Source organism: Dichomitus squalens (assembly GCF_000275845.1).
Source record: "Dichomitus squalens LYAD-421 SS1 unplaced genomic scaffold DICSQscaffold_1, whole genome shotgun sequence".
NCBI classification, from domain to species: domain Eukaryota; kingdom Fungi; phylum Basidiomycota; class Agaricomycetes; order Polyporales; family Polyporaceae; genus Dichomitus; species Dichomitus squalens.
This window is the reverse complement of record NW_006766883.1, coordinates 187,436-206,987: the sequence shown is the minus strand read 5'-3', so window position 1 is coordinate 206,987 and position 19,552 is coordinate 187,436. Positions and strand designations below refer to the sequence as shown.

The 19,552-nt window shown below is 55.5% G+C and overlaps 6 protein-coding genes and 1 non-coding gene across 7 annotated transcripts; 5 read left to right on the top strand and 2 right to left on the bottom strand.

Moving 5' to 3' along the window:
• Window positions 1-6,455: 6,455 nt before the first annotated feature.
• DICSQDRAFT_46861 (uncharacterized protein) lies at window positions 6,456-7,266 on the top strand (the record flags this gene model as incomplete). Its single annotated transcript, XM_007359803.1, has 5 exons — window positions 6,456-6,552; window positions 6,608-6,631; window positions 6,696-6,945; window positions 6,997-7,057; window positions 7,120-7,266. The coding sequence occupies 5 exons, from the start codon at window positions 6,456-6,458 to the stop codon at window positions 7,264-7,266; spliced, it is 579 nt and encodes a 192-aa protein (XP_007359865.1).
• A 216-nt stretch (window positions 7,267-7,482) lies between these two features.
• Window positions 7,483-8,391, bottom strand: DICSQDRAFT_47606 (L domain-like protein; the record flags this gene model as incomplete). Its single annotated transcript, XM_007359846.1, has 4 exons — window positions 7,483-7,767; window positions 7,825-8,160; window positions 8,220-8,260; window positions 8,313-8,391. The coding sequence occupies 4 exons, from the start codon at window positions 8,389-8,391 to the stop codon at window positions 7,483-7,485; spliced, it is 741 nt and encodes a 246-aa protein (XP_007359908.1).
• Window positions 8,392-8,585: 194 nt separating this feature from the next.
• DICSQDRAFT_176276 (uncharacterized protein) lies at window positions 8,586-11,584 on the top strand (the record flags this gene model as incomplete). Its single annotated transcript, XM_007359940.1, has 15 exons — window positions 8,586-8,614; window positions 8,669-8,769; window positions 8,822-8,905; window positions 8,957-9,231; window positions 9,291-9,316; window positions 9,370-9,421; window positions 9,480-9,513; window positions 9,589-9,875; window positions 9,933-10,061; window positions 10,116-10,234; window positions 10,291-10,502; window positions 10,621-10,787; window positions 10,859-10,954; window positions 11,020-11,086; window positions 11,172-11,584. The coding sequence occupies 15 exons, from the start codon at window positions 8,586-8,588 to the stop codon at window positions 11,459-11,461; spliced, it is 1,968 nt and encodes a 655-aa protein (XP_007360002.1). The 3' UTR covers window positions 11,462-11,584.
• A 253-nt stretch (window positions 11,585-11,837) lies between these two features.
• On the top strand, window positions 11,838-13,378 carry DICSQDRAFT_176275 (uncharacterized protein). The gene is made up of 5 exons (XM_007359939.1): window positions 11,838-11,991; window positions 12,137-12,348; window positions 12,536-12,688; window positions 12,806-12,946; window positions 13,010-13,378. The coding sequence occupies exons 1-5, from the start codon at window positions 11,850-11,852 to the stop codon at window positions 13,175-13,177; spliced, it is 816 nt and encodes a 271-aa protein (XP_007360001.1). The 5' UTR covers window positions 11,838-11,849; the 3' UTR covers window positions 13,178-13,378.
• A 41-nt stretch (window positions 13,379-13,419) lies between these two features.
• On the top strand, window positions 13,420-15,705 carry DICSQDRAFT_176274 (uncharacterized protein). Its single transcript, XM_007359938.1, has 4 exons — window positions 13,420-13,988; window positions 14,056-14,691; window positions 14,765-15,034; window positions 15,101-15,705. Exons 1-4 carry the CDS (start codon window positions 13,610-13,612, stop codon window positions 15,262-15,264), a joined length of 1,449 nt encoding a protein of 482 aa, XP_007360000.1. The 5' UTR covers window positions 13,420-13,609; the 3' UTR covers window positions 15,265-15,705.
• A 138-nt stretch (window positions 15,706-15,843) lies between these two features.
• Window positions 15,844-18,722, bottom strand: DICSQDRAFT_94800 (uncharacterized protein). Its single transcript, XM_007359937.1, has 6 exons — window positions 18,467-18,722; window positions 18,198-18,399; window positions 17,932-18,147; window positions 17,704-17,853; window positions 17,030-17,631; window positions 15,844-16,965 (listed from the first exon to the last, which is right to left on the bottom strand). Exons 1-6 carry the CDS (start codon window positions 18,627-18,629, stop codon window positions 16,616-16,618), a joined length of 1,683 nt encoding a protein of 560 aa, XP_007359999.1. The 5' UTR covers window positions 18,630-18,722; the 3' UTR covers window positions 15,844-16,615.
• Window positions 18,723-18,893: 171 nt separating this feature from the next.
• On the top strand, window positions 18,894-18,989 carry DICSQDRAFT_t13. The gene has a single exon. It is a non-coding gene; the product is annotated as a tRNA-Lys (tRNA).
• The last annotated feature ends 563 nt before the right edge of the window (window positions 18,990-19,552 follow it).

The following is a 19,552-nucleotide window of genomic DNA, read 5'->3' as shown; positions in this document are numbered from 1 at the left end:
ACCGAAGGCGAGGCAGTTCAGGACTCACCTTGATGTCCCTCCCCCAGGAAGGTCAACATCTCGAGGGCGTGTAGGCGAGGTGATCCGTTCTAGCCGACCAGGAGTCGGCGGCGAATATTCCGGAGCAGGTTGTCGTTATTAAGGAGGTGAAAGCGAGTTCGAAGGCGGGCGGGGACCGCCGGGCACGAATGCCCCGTCCCCGGTTTCAATATTGAGTCGGGAGGACGAATCGGATGAAACAGGAACAGAGGCATCGGAGACTATGTTGGATGTTGCTGAGACTGAGAGATTGCCAGGCAGAAGAAGAGATTTGCTGCGTTTATATATGACTGCGAGTGATCGATGCCGAGACGGTATGCTTTGTGGAGAGGCTCGATGGTGGTGGTTCGTGATGAGGAGTGCTGGCCGTCTTGCACTACCCTTTATACCCCTGCGCATGGTGGCTGGTGAACCGCTGCTCGAGTCGGGACGAATGTCAACCACTACTTCGATCACCGGCAGACTCTGAGATGCCGGACATTTCTTCACGGGAGGCTGGGCTAGTCGCGTGCATTATGCCTTCACAGGAAGGTGATATGGTTGGGTTTCTTGCGATCGCACCTCCAACAGCAGGCAGGCGAGGCAGATTGGTTGGATGTGCCACACCCTGCATCTGTTGCCCGGCCGGGGCTGGTATAGACTGGCGATCCTCTCGATTGTCACCCTTGCAGGCTCACAAACCAGTGTTACTAGGTGTGACGATCGCGGGTGTCTGGGACCACACGGTCGGGAGGCTTACCGCTGCATTCGCTCATTGAGAGGAGTACGAATGGCTGTTGAACTCGCAGACAAAGATCATTCACACATAACTCGCAAATATTGCGACCATCCAGTATAGTGTTCTCTGTATACTAGTGGGGTACAACGGTACAACGACATATCCCATGCTTCTGGATAACTCCCCATCCTCCCTGTTGCGAGTTTCCAACAGGATTCTTGGCGTAGTAACCGCAGGATCGCGGAAGGTCCTCGAAGGATGGGATCGAGGAGCGTCCACGACCATCGGTGCGACCATGATGCCCTCCCAGCGGAGGGGAACTAGCCATGGCTTGTCCAAGGAACTGTACAACGGAGCCTCAGATACTATTTCTCACAGGTGTGCGGATCATCGGCTTACCGAGTGTTTTGAGGGAGAGAAGAAGCAGTCGCCATCGTCTCCGCAGGCCGAAGGGGCCGACTGGACAAGGGGAGCCACCGCCCAAGTCCGTCAGCCCCACCTGACATACAACCCCAAGACTCCGTGGCACCGGAAGTGCTAGAGGAGATACGCCAGGGACCATGGAGGACGATTTGGTCGGCGACTGCATTATTTTCCGCGAGTGGTGGGCGACCAGTATACGTGCTGGTAGAGCTGCCTTCCAACGTCAAAGGAGTCAGGTTTAGGAAGAAGGACGAGGAGATGATCCCATGCTTACCGAGTGAACATCCTCGGCAGTCACTCATGAGAGATTTCGGCAGTTGAAATGCCCGGATGCGGCGACATTCTCGACTCGGGTGTGAGGCAGGAGTGACCTGGTGACTGGACAACTCTCCTTGCCGATAGACGGATGAGTAGCAGCAGGGACGAGGCCCAGTGTTTGCGTGGATGAGGGTAAAAGGGGCGACATCCTGGCCTACATACGAAGTCGAGACGATGAGGATGATCCACCGAGATGCGGAGAAGATGGCATCTGGGGGGTGAGGAGGGTTGCGGTGCTGTGCGGGTCCCTATACCGCTGGCAGGGCTGGCTGACAGAGGCGATGCCGAGCAGACCTCCACGGAGGTTGGGTTGTCAGCCGGGTGAAGATGATTCTAGTCGACGTTCGTTATAGCGCGTACGAGGCAAGTGGTGGTTTGAACTCTACGATCGTCCCCTTGTATCACATACTCTCAATCCACGTGATTTCTCGACAGCGGCATGTAGACTGACAATCATGCCGCCGCTTATTACAGTATCAGTTAAGGTCACGGCGTAAGACGCTAGGAACGGTGTCCGCCCATGCACCCTCAAGTTCGACGTAGTCGCAGTCACTGCTGATTGAGACAGACACAGAGTGCGGTTTGGCTGAGTATATGCATCATCTTCAGAGGGCTGAAGGGATATGAGGGGTGCCATGTCGACATCAGTGGCCCGAAATGAAGGAAGCCGGGTAGGCGCCGTAATGAGTGAACCGCGAGGCGCTTCAGTTCCCTAACTTGAACTCGTCATTGAGCATCAATCCCTTTGCGCCGTACCATATTCTTCCACTCGCATGATGGTTCACAGTATTTCTGAAGCGTCACATTCTTTTGAATACGAGTGAAATGGTGTTTTTCAAAATTTCATTCCTCTGCAGCAAGAACACAGCGGGCTCCCTCGCTGTTCGGGACCTTTCTTCTTTCGCTATCCCCCACTGACATTAAGCTCCCAGACACCACAACAAACAAGGACATCGCCGCGATGAACCGTCAGGAACCTGCTACACGATGAACTCCGGACTCCGACCGAAGGCCAGAGGGTTGGTTGGGAATGCGAGCGGAACCTAGGTGTATCGTTGGTCCCTGCCCGCTTCTTTGGGGTCAAGGGATGGCCTCAGCTGGCGTACCTTGCAAAGCGACTCCGAGCTGAAACCAAGTGTCAGGCGGGTTTCGGTACAGAGCGGGAAGGGAGAAATTCACCTAACGAGCTCTCCTAGGTGCTGCCTCAACGTCTCGCGGCTCAGGCTCGCGGGCCCTATGCCTTGGTGCCCTGAGGTAAGCCTTGCTCTAGGCTGAAGATTCTTCGCGCTAACCCCGCAAATTGCGGAGGGTGCACATATATGGTGTCGTGCATGTCGTTTCCCCCGCTGAACAGACGCTCTGCAACCAGGCGAACTACGGTCAATACATATTGAGCGGGACATGAGGCAATGAAGTCCTCACCTAAGGTTCCAGGGCACAGCCCAACTCTCGGCGAACAGGGCTCGACCGTGGGTAGGGGAGATGATCGTTCCAATAACTTGAAGTGGGTGACGGGCATCGAGAGTGGCGTCGCGAGAGGGAGGTTATTGTGTGGAAGAAGATGAAGGCGAGGTCGAGAGCGTGCGGGGATAGGCGTCCGTGGCGGGGATTACCGACACGAACGCCTGTCCCCAAGGCACGTCAAAACAGGAGGATGTTTTGTGTGGAGTGGATGGAGTGGGAATGGAGACATCGAAGGTGGTGGCTTAGGCTGCTTGTGGACCGCTAGGTCGAGGAGAGGTGGTCGATTGGGCGGGTAACGCAGTTGGCTGGGAGACTCGGAGACGATGGTGATAATGTAGAGAATCGGTCGCTCTGCACTGCTCTTTATACCTTTGCTCAGGGAGGCTGGCTGCCCGCTTTTCGGCTCATTGTGAATGCCAACCACCACTTGTTTAATATGTCGCTGATCGTGTGCTAAACATGGCTTCACAGAACCTAGGATCTGAGATGCGATACATGCCTTCACAGGTGGCAGGTTGAATGACTGGCGGTGTGACCGGCAAAAATTCTTGCTCGCCACCTCCCCGAGGAAGCGAGATAGACTGCCTTTGCCGTGCTTCGAGGCTCGTCTAGACCGGTCAACTTGCTCGAACCTCGCCTATCCATGTCATCCAACCAACAATACTTGCACTAGCCACATAAATGTGTCCGCATTGAAGCGTGTCACGCCCATCTCCCTACCAATGTTCTTGCTCGATAGGTAGTACATACCAGTTAGTAATTCCTGCGATGCCCTTACAAGGAGGAAGTGGAGTGGTCGTCGAGCGAATGGGTGGAGGTATATAGAGGCTCGTTCGATGCCTCATAATAGGTATGAATTAGGTACAAGAGCACTGTAACGGTGCGTGGCCTGTCCCTTTACTACTGGTGCGTCTACGTAGGTATTATATAAACACTACCGAGGTCGGCGATGTGAGGTACTCGATAGTAGTCCACAGCAAGCAGAAGATCCGGCTAAGGCTCAAGAGATGGGCATGTGCCCACGAAAGCGCAGGATGGTGGGTGTATCGGGTTTGGTTTGTACATCGGCAGGCTTTTATGGAAGGTTAGCCAAAAGGGCGTAGAGATAATCTTCAAAGGCTGGCTTACCTAGTCTTGGCGATGACAACTAGGGACAGACACACCATGTCATCCCCGTAGGCCGAAGGGGCCGACTACACAAGGGGGAGCCACCGCCCAAGTTCGTCAGCCCCTCCTGCACCCTCAGGCTCCGGCGACTCATCCACATCACTTGCTACGGCTGGTCGGTGGCTTGCGTACGTCTGGACTCTGCGTACCGTCGACAGTGTCAAGTAGAGATCCAGAGCGAGGTGATAAGGCATTACTTACAATACCGCCAGTGACCGCCGTCCGTTGTGCTCCAGGCGACCGGTGAGGGGAGGTATGGACTGTTGTTATTCATGCTAGTGGACGATGCTGGTCGCTTTTCGTTTTCATGGGCAGGAGAAATGAGTCGCGTCAGAGATCCACAAGAATGAGAGGGGGACCGGAACATAACAGACCCGACGAGCATCGAGTGCCACAAAGACGGACGGGAGAGGAAGAGGACGACAGAAGAGCGGTATCAGTAATGTGTACGAAGAAGACAGACCACCGCTCTGTCCATATATGGAGGACCAGTCAACTCCGCACAGTGCGTAGGTAGTAAACCTCAGACATAGCAGCTGAGATCCAGGATAGATTGTTTGCAAGTGGGTGTAAGGGACTGATAGGGCAGCGCTATGTGAGTTGGCGCGAGGCAAGAAATGAAGCTGAATGCAGGTACGACAGGTAGGCATCAGGAGAGGTGAATCCGGGCTGCTTGAGTGAACCGCGTGCATATTTCATCATGCCTACAGACACAGTTTCATGGTAAGTGAGCTAGGCCAAACTTTCGCAACGGGCATTCGAAACCTACGGACAGATTTGAGAAGCAGACTGAGTGGTAGCAGCAACGATTAGCCTGGCACGTATGTCACATGGAACCGTGAAAGGCTTGTTACCACTGGCACCATTTGACTGGCCTGTCGCGGTCCTCGTCTCGTTTAGGAGCCTCCAGGGCGGTACATATTCACTAACGACTCTGATCAACGCACATCGTCAGTCATGCGCGTTACAACAAGCTTACGCTGATGGATAGTGGAGATTGGCAGCGCCCGCTAGCCGATGTTCAGGACATGTGATAGAGACGCTCGCCGCTATATCGAGATTTGTCCGATTCCGATTATCTTGGCTGCATTATCATCTAAGCGACACGATTGCGATTGAATTTATGAGCCCGACATGGACCTTCAGTGGTACAACGTCAAATCGTCCTTTCTGAGGTGCTTTCGGGCTGTAAGTTGGGGCAGGATAGATGGCAGGCCTATTAGGGTTACTGACATTCCGTTACGTTACTAAGTATAGCCGCATGCTGCGGGTGGGAACGTCAAACTTTATCGCCGCTTTGTGCTGCTTGTCTTGAGCTGCTGGGCGTTAGGATGGGTGTCAGATGTAGAGCTATGAGGCAGCCCAGAATATGTCCGGATGGGAGGAGGAATGTGGTAAGGCTGATATTTCTCCTTTGCTAGTCGCCTGTCACTAATTCTTCACATCTGACTTGCAGAGTGAGCTATCTGAGCGGAAGAACGGCGTGTCAGAGCCATCGTGGTAGTGGACGATCAAGATGCCTTTTTTGGAAACCGTTTCTTCCGGCTTGCGCGCTTAGGCCGTCCGCTGTCCTTGGTTGCCTCCATAGATTGTCTAATAGCATGGTCCATACCCTATTGCCTGCAAAACGAAATACACCAATCCATTTGTATGCTTTGGGGGCTTGAAGTCTTTGGTATAGTTTTTTTAAGATGTGTTTTCATCAAAATGCGCGCACTTTCGCCAAAATCTGGACCAAACATTTTCTTCGCTGCGTACATGAGTATTGTACACACGTTGTTTTGAGGTAATCGGACCAGCGGTTAGCGAGGAGAAGCAGATACAATGAGGGACCGCCGCTATCAGCTACGCAGGTGAGATCAAGAGCAGGAGCATGATAGCCGATGTTATCTCTTGGAGATGCTCGCCATCTGGTCTATGCGAGGACCTGGCGCTTGGACGCGCGCCTCATCGCTTAGGCCAGCGCTGCCAATCTCCATGGATAGTTCACAATCGTCTTCGGCTCCCATATGTCGTTGTGTGTCTGACATGTTCTGCCATGCGCTCTCACCAATTCGCAACGGCTTTCCCAACTATTCTTGAGATTCTGGTAGTAGTACTCGTCGAAGCCTGCAGCGACGCCCCGCACGGCGCACACGTGAGCGTGATTTCGCACATAGAGAGCCCGTCGCGATCGAGTCGCATCCGGGCCTACGTCCTTTCCCAGGACCACATCCTGCTTGCGTGTCTCTTCCGGCCTTGGTCCTCATATAAGCCCGACTGTCTCATCTTTACCCGAAAAGCCAGTCCTCGTCGCATTTCCGCGCGTACAAATCACCAATTCGCCATGGCTAAGGTCGAAACGCTCTCGTTGTCCTCGCTCGTCAGTCTGTTCAACGCCAAGGCGGCGTACCAGATTGGATATGCAAGCTTGTTTGGCATGAGTACGTTATGACCATCTTGCGTAATTTCAATCGCTTACGCCAGTATGCACTTGAGCTCTTTGGGTTACTTTCATCGGAGGTATGTACCCCTGAACGTCACGTTTAAGATCAGAGTTAATAGACCGTATCTCGTTTCTTCATAGGTGTCATTGCCTTCAAGGTACTCCCTAGGCAGCAATTCGGCAACCTCCAACATCGCACATTCCCCATCTATTTCTCAATCAGCATCGCGCTGTCCTCCGGGCTGCTCGCGCTCTGGACATGGAGTCACCCACTCGTCCTCACTCACTACCTTCAGCCTGCCGTGGCAGACGTCTCGCAGGCGTACACGCTTGCGAGTGTCCTGCTTTCCCAGGTGGTGAATTACTTCGTCATTGGTCCCCTGACTAGCAAGTGAGTGTTGAACAGATCTCGAGGGCGATTGGGTGCTGACTACAGGGGCAGGACGATGTTCCAGCGTCACAGACTGGAGAAGGAGGAGGGTAAGGCATATAACGAACCTGGGGTGCGTTGGAGTCTACGACATCGGCGTGAGCGCTTCGTTACACGACTGATCTTCTGGCGCAGGTTTCTGAGCAGATGAAGAGCTTGAACAAGACCTTTGGTCAGCTTCACGGCCTCAGTTCCCTCGCGAACTTGACTGCCTTCTTTGCCTTGGTGTTCCATGGCTTGTACATCGGAAACGCCGGTGCGGGTATCAAGAGCATCTTCTAGTCCAGATTCCCCTCGCATCGACACCACCTCATCCCCTTCTATCGTACGGTTGTCTCGCCTATGTACACAACTACGCATCTACTCGTTGTCATCTCTTGTTTGCTTTGGAAAGAAATGTGGAGTACGGATGTTGTCACACAAATGCAGTTCGGTCCGTCATGGACATGGAAGGATAACAAGGAAAACAACAACAAATGATACATTGTTCGTACACGTTCATGCACCAACTGACTCCATCCCAGGCAAGAATCCCTCCTTCAGCATCCGCTCCAGCCTCCTGATCTCCTCCACCGACGTCGCACGCGCGATCGCCTCGCGGACCTTGTCCGCCTCCTCCTTGGACATCAGTCTTCCCGCCTTGCCCTGCAGGGCCGGCTTGGGCTCGTCGGTCGTGATTGGAGGTTTTGACGAGTGTGTTGTGACAGTTTGCGAGATCGTAGTCGCGAGCTGTGTTGGGAGGTTGTCCGCGGTCAAGAACAAAGCTTTTGCAGCTTGCCTCTCCTGTATTTGAGTGTCGCGTGAGAACATATATGGGGACGTATGGCAGACAGACAGCACCTTGTCGCGAATCCTCTGGAAATCAAGAACTCTCAGACTGGGAATACGCCATGCAAGCCACTCCCGATACCACTTCTTTTCCCGCACAGGGTTTCCCAGCAAGGACAAATACTGCAGAGACTTGACATCCTTCAAAGGCTCGAGATCGCCCAGCTCGGCGATGTTGTTGTTCGTAAGCACAAGCGTGGTGAGGTTCGGCACAGACAGATGCAGGGACTGGGAGATGGACGATATTCGGTTGTTCGCGAGCAAGAGCGTGCGCAAGCGACGGAGGAGGGGTATGTTTCCCAAGACGATGATCGAATTGTCTGTAAAATCTATACAGTCATGCTGATCCTGCACGTGGGGATGAGCATTCGGCCAAGGTCAATACTCGGAGGGGTGGGGGCGCGTACCCTGGTTATACCAAGATTTTCAATGGCAGGGATGGTGTATCCTGTGAGCCAAACTTCTAGTGAGCCATTCGGCGCGTAGAGCCCGCAACGCACCTCTGAGGTCGAGCTGCCGCTCTTTTACGGGGTTGAGCGTGGAGGGGACGGACTGGATGAGCTCCGGGGTGAGCTTCATGGCAGACGAGCGTGGAGGGACGGGCGCGACTCGCGAGGCGTTGGACTGTGGACGAAGCGAAGCTGGATCTGGCGGCTCGCGCACGTGTCGCGCGCAATCACACCCACGACGCGCCCCCGCGCAGTGTGTCCGCATTCGTTGACCATTGCATCCTCCCCCTTTCCTCCTGCTTCCCTACTGCCCCCTCCCCCATCATGAAGCCCTTACACCAGAGGCTGAACTTGTGCGTGAACATTGCTTCGACATGTTGCGCGTGCGCTTACCGTACATGGCATAGGTACATAGACGGGAATGAGACGTACACATTCGTCCCTGCCGAGCCGGTGGGAGCGCGGTCGTTGACAATATACCGCAACTCCGGGGACATCGTGCTCAACGGTGAGTGCGCCCTTCCGCAGACTCAGGATACGCTGTGAACCATTACCCTCAGCCCCGAACACTCCTCTGCCCACGAATGCCGAACGCTCCGTGAAGACAATATACGGCATATACGGCATGATATCGTTGGCAATGTGTACGTTGCTCCCACCCATATTCACTAATCCTTGTTCAATGTGTTTGGTAGCGGAATACGTCATTGTAATCACTGGCCGTGAGCTACGCGGCCACATAATGCGACAGAACATCTATCGCGCCACGGAGTATGACATCCTCCCCCTCAACCCGGATGTATCTATCCAGAATCCTCCCAACGTCGTGGAGTCGCATCTCCTGGCACTTGTGCAGTCGCATCTTCAGGGTGGCACGTTCTTCTTCAGCTATGGTTGGGACGTCACCAGAAGACTGCAGGCGCAGTGGGCATCCTTGAAGGAAGAAGGAGATAAAGCACTTTGGGAGATTGTGAGTGTCCCGCGTGTGTTCATGCTTCCAACGTAGAAAAACCAACGGTTACGTGTCAGGCAGACGATAGGTTCTTCTGGAACAAGTATGCATTAGTCAGACCTACCTCGGTGCTCTCTTTAACCAACTGTGATCCAGGTTCCTCCACAACAGGTTCATAGATATCACGTCTACGAATCCCGATCAGAATGTAGGTGTCGTGGACTATCGGTGTGTGTTAAGACGGTACTGACCCCGGTGTCGTGCAGCTCAGTGCCTACATCCTTCCGGTCATCTACGGCAGTACGTTTGTTAGCGACTCCGAGGCTCAGTGGTAATTTGAGCTCACTGCCGTTGTATTACTGTTGCCATCTGTAGCCTTCGATATCCGCCCTGTGCAGATCAGCATATGGCAGATCCGTCTCGGTCTCATCAGTCGCCGGTCTCGCTATCGCGCCGGCACACGGTACTTCAGGCGTGGCATTGATCCTGAAGGACATGTCGCGAACTTCAACGAGACAGAGCAGATCCTGCTCGTCGGAGGGGATGAATCGGGTACCCAGCTCAGCTTTGTGCAGATCCGTGGCAGCATCCCTGTGTACTGGGCAGAAGTGAACACCCTAAGGTACAAACCCGACGTGCAGATCATGGAACTGCAGGATACGGTCAGTGCCACTGATAGTCTGTGGCTCTGCACAGTGTTACTGATGGTGCGGCCATAGGTCGACGCGATGCGTGCACATCTACAGGAGAACCTCAAACTGTATGGCGGGCAGACCTTAGTCAACTTAGTCAACCACAAGGGTCATGAGAAGCCTGTCAAGGAGGCGTTCGAGAAGTACATCGCCCAGGTATGTGTGATGGTACGACCGACAGTTGACGGGTCAACTAATCGCCTCCGACAGGCCAATTTACCGAAGACCAGATACGAGTACTTCGACTTCCACAGCGAGTGCAGCAAGATGCGCTGGCACAGAATCAGCGTTCTCATCGATAAGTTGGAAGAAGAGCTGCTTCAAAACGGGTAATAAGCCATCTTGTCACCAGTGCAGCGGACAGGAGATGAAATGATGTTGGCAGATATTTCCATCTTGATTCCAACAAGCCGGAGCCAGTCAAGCTGCAGACCGGTGTTGTCCGCACGAACTGCATGGACAACCTTGATCGCACCAACGTCGCACAGTCGGCCATTGCGAAGTGGATGCTTGAGCGTCAGCTAAAGGACCTGCGGGTGATCCAGGAGAATGACTCCGTGGATAACTATGAGGAGCTCACGCGCGACTTCCGTGAAAGTGCGTCTTTTGCTTCTCAGTTTTTGACAAGAAGCCTAACGATACCATCTTGTCATCCTGTTATGGTCTTTTACGTACCTGACATCTCGGCTCCATGCATCCTTCTTCTGCATGACAGTGTGGACCGATCACGCCAACTTCATCTCCATTGCGTACTCCGGAACAGGGGCGCTCAAGACCGACTTCACACGCACGGGGAAGAGGACCCGACAAGGCCTGTTCGAGGATGGCTGGAACTCTGTAATGCGATACCTCAAAAACAACTTCTTCGACGGCGCACGACAGGTGAGTGTTTCATCTCCATGAACCGAGGTCGCTTGGAATGCCGGCATGCTGAACATGGCATGCTTCTATAGGATGCGTTTGACTTGATGACCGGTGCGTGGTGGCCTCGCCGTGGGTGGAACCCAGCAACGCTAGTGGTCGATCGCAGGCCGCTCATCATCCGTGCGGTAAGTCTTCTGGTCTGCAATTGACACTGGCTGCGCGCTCACGACTCCTTCACAATCGCTTCCAGCCTCCATACATCCTGCTCTTCTCCTTGTTCATGATCTGTGCCGGTCTCACGCTCCCTCGCACGTCCGGTACGTTTGTGGCCCGCTCCTCATCTCCGCACATGGCAGCCGCTGACTGCATCTTCGATGGCCCGGTCCATCCATCCACACCCAGACTACTCGCTCTTCTACTACTTCCTCCTCTGGTTTACCCTTGTCTTCGTCTCGCTCGCGTTCATCTTCGTGCACGGCATCGACTACGTCAACTGGCCGCGCCTGCAGCCGCTCACTGACATCATCTATTACGACGGCCCCGGATTCCGCGCTGCGCACCACGGCAAGGGTCTTGGCCTGCCCGCGCTTGAGAGGTTCAAGGCGGGTGACAAGGAGCACCGCCGCGCGAAAAGCAAGAAGCTTGACGAGATTGAGATGGGATCTGTTACGTCCAAGGAGCACTTCGACTGATCCTGATCCTGAGGTATTGCTTTCGTATGCTGGTGGCGCGTCGGGCTGTGTTTCGACTGGGACCTTGGGACTCCGCTATGCACGAGCCCCGTATCCTATGTATCTATGTTAATGCCTCACGACATGTTCATGGGACCTTCAACCTAGCATTGCCCGACCGAGCGTGACAACACAAGGCGACCAGCGCGGAGGCGGCCACCGGCATTGGCACTCGTCGTCGGCGAAGATGCGGCTCCGGCCGGCCAGGAGACGCCAAAAGCGTACCCACGCCACAGCGGAGTCCGGAAGACGAGCGTGACAACTCCGACGACAGGTCCCGTGCGGGGAGCCTAGGACGCGCGCGCGAAGCTCAGAAATTTACCCATCACATTCCCTACGACGACCAGCCATGAGCAACAAGGGCGTAAAACGCGCGTCCCCCGGCGCAGAAGTCGAGAAGAACCCCTTGGGCGACGTCGAGCTCTCCGACGAGGATGCCGTCAAGCTCCAGGGCATCCAGAAGGACATCGCCCGCATCGAGCTCGTGCTTGGTACGTTGAACTTGTGCTTTCTCCCTCTCCCAACCATTGCCACCCCCGGCCCCCTCTTTTCCCTCTACTCCGTAATCGTGGCTGCGCTGTCTCCAGTTTGGCGCGTAAGGATGGACGTACTGACGAATTACGCGTGGCGTTGCAGAGCGCCGCGCGCAGGAGAAGATGGTGCCCGTGTACGAGAAGCGGCGCGCGGTGGTGAAGGCGATCAACAAGTTCTGGCCCGTCGCGCTCATGAACCACGATCTGCTCGCGGTGCACGCGCAGCACAACGCGGACCAGGCCGCGCTGAGCTACCTCGAGGACCTGTGGCTCATCCGCGACCCGGTCGAGTCGCGCTGCTTCACGCTCGAATTCGTGAGTGTTGCTGTCTTTGTCAGGTTGGATCGGACGCGCACCTCGGGCTCCCCTGGACTCTGTGTGCTCCCCGGCCTCGGGCTTGACGGTGGTTTGGGTTCGCAGCCCGAGGGTGCCGTGTCTCTCCTTCCTGTCCGGTTGTGAATCATGCAGTGGAGAGGGGCTTACGCGGTGTTGGTGGCGACAGCACTTCAAGGAGAACCCGTTCTTCTCGAACACGGTCCTGAAGAAGGAATACAAATACGTGCCACCGCCGGTCGCGTCGGAAGACAAGCCGGACGCTGACGGCATCACGGAGACGATGCTCGAGTTCTCTTGGGAGCGCGACGTGCAACCTCAGGTAAGTTTAGAAGTTTTAAATGTTAATCGCTTGAGCGCGTTGCAATTCGCTTCGGCGCGCACAGGGCGTGTTTGTTGTCGTAATTGTGGCTTAATATTGCTCGGCTGGAACATGCAGGCGACAAAGATCGACTGGAAGGACGACTCGAAGAACCTGACGAAGCTGCACCCGCGGGTGAAGGATGATGTGGACGACGACCTGCCGTCGGAGGGCGGGAGCTTCTTCAACTTGTTTGAAGTCGCGGACGACCCGTTCGACGTGAGTTATAATTACTGCTCGCGAGCATGCTGTGCGGCGGCTGATAAGCGAGCGGTTGTGCAGCTTGGGGTGACGATTGCCAACGACGTCTTCCCGGAGGCGATTGAATACTTCCTCGGGCACGCGGGTGGCGAGGACGTGGACAGCGAGGACGACGAGGACGATGATGAGGAAGACGAGGAGGAGATTGATTTGGAAAAGCCGCGTCTGAAAAAGCAGAAGAAGGCGTAGAGGGCGTTGTGCGTTGCATGTGCCGAGCGCGCTGCCCTGGCAGTGGGTAATTCATGCGACCGAGCGTGCCGGAGGAGAGCCGCGGCCATGTCCGGGTGCGCTCGCGAAAAGGGTCTGGTGTGTCGGCGATGATGTCACCTAAATATAAGCGATGCTGTATTGGATGCTATATTTGGCAGAGGGCATGAGACATCTTCCTCTGTCACCGCAACGCGCACGGCCGAGAGTGGCTCCTCTGTTTGGGCCTGTTGTCCTCCGAGCACCCTGCTCTCTGTAAAATCCACTCAAAGCTTCCCGCACCTGTCGCACGCTTCTCTCCTCCTGTCCATCTTCTCCGTCCACGCTCCCACCCTGTCCGCCCTCGACGGCGACCCGACCACGACGATTTCCACCTCTCCATAGGCATAACCTTACGCTCTTTACTCGTTCGACATGAAGCTCGCCCTTGTCTCCGCCGTCGCGCTGCCCGCCCTGGTCTCTGCACACGGTGTCCGTGACCTGCACCACGCACGCCAGCAGGCCGCTGCTGCCTCGTCCCCCGCTGCTGCCTCGAGCTCTGCCGCTCCAGCCACCTCCGTTGCAGGTGCTAGCTCAGTCGCGGGTGCCGGCTCCGCCGCAGCCGCCACTACTGCCCCTGGTCCAAGCGGAGCTGTGTCCCTGACCTTTACCCTGCAGTCCACGAACCCTTCGGCGATTCCTCTTTCTCAGATCGTTTCTGGGGCGTCTTCTCAGCCCACCGTTGCTGCTACCACGACCTTTGCATCCGGCACCACCCCGACCTACATTCCCAACGCGCCTGCGCTACCTAACGGTGAGTCAATCAAATATCCGTGGTCATCTTCTTTCGATTTACTGACATTGTTCGTTCATCAATGAAGCGCTCAGCCTCAACCCGGCGAACTACCCTACTTTGGACAAGACGCCCGACGTCAGCTCCCCCCAGGTTCAGGAATGGATCAAGGCGGTCAATGCGTCCGGCATCACCATCCCTGATATCAGCCCTACTGTTGCTGGTGGATGCCCTGCCAACCCCCAGGCGGCCGCGGACTCTAGCCGCTGCTGGTGGACGTGCGGTGGGTGCACGGACGACGACGATGTCGTCCAGTGCCCGGACAAGATGACTTGGGGTCTCACTTATGATGACGGTCCTGCCCTCTACACCGGTGATCTCCTTGCCTATCTCGACAGCGCCGACCTCAAGGCGACGTTCTTTGTCGTCGGTTCGCGTGCGATCTCCTACCCTGCTCTCCTCCAGCAGGAGTACATGGCTCAGCACCAAATTGCCGTTCACACCTGGAGCCACCCGCAGATGACTACTCTCACCAACGAGGAGATCATTGCTGAGCTGGGATGGAGCAAGAAGATTATCAAGGACGTGCTCGGTGTCACTCCCACCTTTTGGCGCCCCCCTTACGGTGATGTCGATAACCGTGTCCGCGCCATTGCGAAGGCCATGGGTCTCCAGACCTCTATCTGGACCCGCATTAGCCCCACTGCCACGTTCGACACCGGAGGTGCGTTCCTTTTTCTTGCGTTACTCACGCCAAGAAATCTTCGGACGCCGCTAATATTCGGTTCTTTTACCAGACTTTGACATCGCTGGCGGCCTCATCACGTCGGCCCAGGTGCTCAACAACTGGGAAAACATCATCGGCAACGCGACGACGATTGACCACGGTTTCATTGTCCTCGAGCACGACCTGTTCCAGCAGACCGTTGACATCGCCACTGGTTACATCCTGCCCGATGCTCTTGCGCACCAGCCGCCCTTCAAGATCGAGCCCATCATCTCCTGCCTCGGCAAGCCCATGCAGGACGCGTACATTGAGACGAACGACAACACGTCTAACCCGATCGGTACGTTTGATAGACTGCATATACCAAATCGACAGGTTGTTAAATGACCCTTTTCATCACTTCTAGCAAGCGGCAGCGGCAGCGCTGCCTCGGCGAGTGCCTCTGGTGGAAATTCGGGTTCCGCTGCCAGTGCTGGCAAGAACGGCGCGATGAGCGCATTCTCCGCTCCCGGCTCTCTTGGTGCGATGGCCTTCGCGCTCGTCTCGGGCGCAGGAGCACTCCTCTTGTAGAGCGTCGACACGATCTTGTATGGCTCGCTTTGTTGGTCGTTGAACGGGAAGTCGTTAAAGCTAACTGGAATCCGGCCTAATGGGCGTCGTTAACGAGCGTCATTCTCCTCAAATGGACGATGCCTAGATTGGCGTCGCCACTCACCCTCGCATTGTCCTGGCCGTACAATGTGATCTCTCAGACTTTCTGGACTCCGCATAACATATTACAGTACATACCACTCATCTTGTTGAGAATGTCGCCACCGCATTGCTTATCAATCTGTCATTTCTCCTTCTCATGAAATAGTTGCCATCGCACCTGCCGTGTGCGTTCATGGACCCTTCAAAACTACCATACATTACCGTTCTACGTTCAGCTTCGCGCATCTTGACACTGTCACGAACTACCCACGATTCTGTTATTCACTTTTGTCCCTCTCAACCAACATCGAGCGCAACCCCACATGCTGTACTGCCGCATCTGAGTTTATGGCTGTTCAGTGTTCTCACCTTCGTCGCACTCAACCAGACGCGCACGACGCAGTATCCGACCTCATCGTGGGGGCCCCCGTCGTCAGCCCACATGATATTAACCGCGCAATCACCAGGCCGTCTCAGGTTGTTTCCACCCGCGTGTGCCCGCAATTGACTCGCTTGGCCTGACCGAATAAGTCCCGCGGGCGGCCGCTGTCCCAACCCTTTCCCGCCCTGCCAAACCTCTAATACTCTCCCATCGGCTGTCCCTGGCCAACGTTATTTGACAGGAGCGGCACTTCGTCGCGGTGTGCGCGTCTTCTGCCGAAGCACTTCCAAGGTTCGGCGCGCGTTCCTATGTATGTCCTGTCGCTGATGAGGCCAGAGCGGCAGGCTTCGTTCGATGGCCGCCGGTGCCCCCTTGTCGCTCGAAATGACCTTCGAAGGTGGACTACTGGGCAGAGCTGTCGCAACGGCTCCGAGGCCGTCGGCGAATTCGACGCATCGAGTCATGGCAAGGCGGCTCGCTGAACAAGGACCTGCCTGGCTCGGGCAGGTAACAAGGCATCTGCAGACGGTTGGAACAAAGCTGGTTCCAGAGCTGCGATTACGTTGAAAGATCAGTCCATTGCGGTCCCATAGCGGGGCCGACGTCTCCGGAAAGAGGAGCAAAGCGGGCGAGGCCACTAAGTAGTACTAGCTAGGTTGTCATAAGAAGGTAGGCTAGGGTATGGTCAAGGGGAACAACGCCGTACGGTCCGTTGCGAGCAAAGGGTCCAGTCATACACATCCGATGCCGAAGCACTGCAGAGAACAATACACCGATTCAGTCCGTCTGTTTTCCGCATTATAGGTTTTACCTCGTGAACCCTCCAAGCATTTGAAATGCCGTCGCTCATGCGAGCGTCAGCGCAGACCCGAGGACGCTCAACAGCGCTGCGATCCCGACGCCGAACAACGCCTTGCTCTCGAAGAGCGACTCAGCGGCGTTCTTGTTGCCGCTCGAGCCGCTCTGGCCGGAGCCAGTCGAGCCGCCAGTCGAGCTAGACCCTGAGGCGCTTGCGGGCGAGGAAGGCGTGAAGACGGCATTGGGGTTGGAGAGACAGGAGGACGCGGCGGCGTTCTCCGCCGAGGCGGACGTGGGCGCATTCGGGTTGACGGTCGCGTTGCCGGAGAAGTCGCACGATGTCGCGGCGCGATTTGTGGCTTCGTAGAACTCCGACATCACGAAAGAGAGCTTGGTCGCTGTTTAGGAGAAGAGTGTTTATGTGTCAGTGAACGCGCGGTGAATCGTGAATGCAAGGCGTACCGGGATCGCAGAAGGCGACGCGGCCATAACTTCCGGTGGTGCCGTTGCCCGAGATGTCGTCGCAGTTAGCGTTGACACTGGGGAGGGTCGAGCACGTGAAGTCGATAAGGGACCCGATGATGACGCTCGTGTTGTCGGTCTTGGGCGTGAACTGACAGCTCAACGTGCTGGCCAGACACTGACACTCGTTGTCATTAGGTGTGGGCGGGAGCGTGTTCGACGCGAGCCAGCTTGAGTTGTTGGGCGGGCAGCTCGGGAACTGTGTTGTGCCCGCGGAACTCTTGGAGGGGACGGTGGGGAACGTCACGTTGCCGTACTGAGCTTGAAGGCGACCAAAGTCGTCGTTGGTCGTGACGGTGTTACCATTGATAGTGACAATGCCGAACTCTCCGTCGTTGGACTCGGCGGGGAAGTAGCTGAACGCGACACCGCCAGACCAGATGTCGGACATAGGCTGGCTAAAGATCGTGCCGACTTCCGTCCAGAGACGCGGCGGGTTCTTTACGCATCCAAACTCGGAGAAGTACGCGGGAACGTTGTAGCCCGCGAAGTTACCGTTCGTGCCGGAGTAAGCGGACGGAGAGTCGTTGCCGCACCACTCGCTGTGGAGCAGATCGCGCGTGGGCCATGAGTTGTAGAGCACTCTCACAGGAAGTGCTGCGCAGCTAACTTACTAGTTGTTCAGGCCGAAGAGGTCAATGGCGGACGAGCCATTATTAGCAGACGTGGGATCGCAAGAGAGGTATTCCGCGAGGGGGAGAACCCAGTTGTCGTCACCGTCGATGGCGGCGTAGCCCACAAGAGCAGAGGAACCGACTGAGTTGCTGCAGACCAGTACGAGCGTTTGAAGGGCCATCAAATAGTCTGTCAGCAGAACGAGTAAGCGCAGAGCGACGACTTACAGGTATGACCTAATATCCCGAGCGGCAGCCTTGATGAAAGGAGCCGCGCCAGTACCCGAAGGGTCGACGATAATCTCGTTTCCAACGTTGTAGGCAAGCACGTTGTCGTACTTGTTGAAGACATTGATGGTGTTGATGTACTGGTCCTGGAGGTTCGTGGTCCATGTGGGGTTGAGACGGTCAATGGAACCATTCCCGGGAAGGGCAAGGTCGACGCTGAAGCGGGGTCGGTGCAAGAAAAGAAGGGTACGAGAGAGGGTGCATACATGGTATAGATGTTAGCTGCACTGAAAGCACTCATGCAGTCGTCGTGGTTGAGGGACGAGTTCACGCTGTAGACACGAATGGTGTTCACGCCGAGCTGCTGGAGGAAGGGAATATCACGCTTGCAAGCGGTGCCATCCTGGAGCGGGTCGATGAACGTTGAAGGCTCAGAAAAAGGGTTGTTAGGGTCGGTTGAAGCAGCACCTATCAATTCCAATCCGCGGTGAGCACTCAGGACAACTACTGCGACCAGAATCGAATGATCACAGACCTTGCTCCTGGTATGCGATACCCTTGATGAAGAAGCGATTGCCGTCGTCCGTATACAGGTATCGTCCGACCCGGGAGACCTTTTGGAGCGCGTGTGCACCGGCGACGAGAGCTAGCACGCCACCGGTGAGCGCGACGGCTCTTGAGAAGTGCTTGGTATACATTAGACTTCAGGAGAGGCGTAAAGATCGTAGGAGACTTTGGAGCTGACAAGCCGGGGGGAACGGAGGAATAGAATGAAGAGGGATGTGGAGGGGACCGGCCTCAGGGAGCGTGGGGGTTTATAGAATAGGAACGAGGTCGAGGATGCCGCCAGCCTCGCCCTCGGGAACCGGTGCATGCCAAGAGCACTCAGGCGCCGACGGTGAACAGAGCCCGAGGGACACACGAAATGGGATGATATTGTGTAGAGTTGTTTGACTTTCATCGCCCGCCTAGCTCAATCGGATAGAGCGTCAGACTCTTACTAGCGGGTGACCTGGCACGTGATCTGAAGGCTGCGAGTTCGACCCTCGCGGTGGGCTACATACATTTTCCTCAGGCTCCGTCCTACCCGCTGCTCTGAGCCGACGTTGCTTGGAGTTGAACGAAAAGGGAGAGCGGTCGCAAGTCCGAGCCGATTAGCGTATCACGTGCTGGATGTTCTGAACCTTATTTTCATTCAACTCTCGGCAGCGGCTCGTACCAGTAAACACAGGGTGCAAATCAGCGTTAAGTAAACTAATAACGTAGGAAACACAATTACACAAGAATAAGTCCGGATACCCCCGGCAGCATCACTGTAAGCCGGATTGTGCCAGGAGACAATCCTATCAAAATGGAATTCTATGACTTCACCATAGGCAAGGCGGGAGATACTAGAAATGTTCAGAATTTGTTCACAGTATCGTCAACGCTGATTTGCATCCTGCGTTTGTGCCAGCTGAAGGAAAATAAGGTTCAGAACATCTAGCACGTGATACGCTAATCGGCTCGGACCTGATATTTCCGTTCAACTCCAAGCGGCCGGTGGGACCCTGCCCGCTTTTTACGGGTCTGCTCACCGTCCTATGGCCGCAGTGTGAGGTAGGCTCCGATTGAACGGAGC

Bases quoted from the DNA above. Each gene is read 5' to 3' on its own strand.
- DICSQDRAFT_176274 (XM_007359938.1), top strand. From the start codon at position 13,610: ATGAAGCTCGCCCTTGTCTCCGCCGTCGCGCTGCCCGCCCTGGTCTCT. The intron at 13,989-14,055 runs GTGAGTCAATCA...TCATCAATGAAG, and splicing joins CGCGCCTGCGCTACCTAACG to CGCTCAGCCTCAACCCGGCG. The intron at 15,035-15,100 runs GTACGTTTGATA...CATCACTTCTAG, and splicing joins CAACACGTCTAACCCGATCG to CAAGCGGCAGCGGCAGCGCT.
- DICSQDRAFT_176275 (XM_007359939.1), top strand. From the start codon at position 11,850: ATGAGCAACAAGGGCGTAAAACGCGCGTCCCCCGGCGCAGAAGTCGAG. The intron at 11,992-12,136 runs GTACGTTGAACT...GTGGCGTTGCAG, and splicing joins CCGCATCGAGCTCGTGCTTG to AGCGCCGCGCGCAGGAGAAG. The intron at 12,947-13,009 runs GTGAGTTATAAT...GCGGTTGTGCAG, and splicing joins TCGCGGACGACCCGTTCGAC to CTTGGGGTGACGATTGCCAA.
- DICSQDRAFT_94800 (XM_007359937.1), bottom strand. From the start codon at position 18,629: ATGTATACCAAGCACTTCTCAAGAGCCGTCGCGCTCACCGGTGGCGTG. The intron at 18,400-18,466 runs GTCTGTGATCAT...TGGAATTGATAG, and splicing joins TATCGCATACCAGGAGCAAG to GTGCTGCTTCAACCGACCCT. The intron at 16,966-17,029 runs GTACGCCTTGCA...TCTCCTAAACAG, and splicing joins CGTCGCCTTCTGCGATCCCG to CGACCAAGCTCTCTTTCGTG.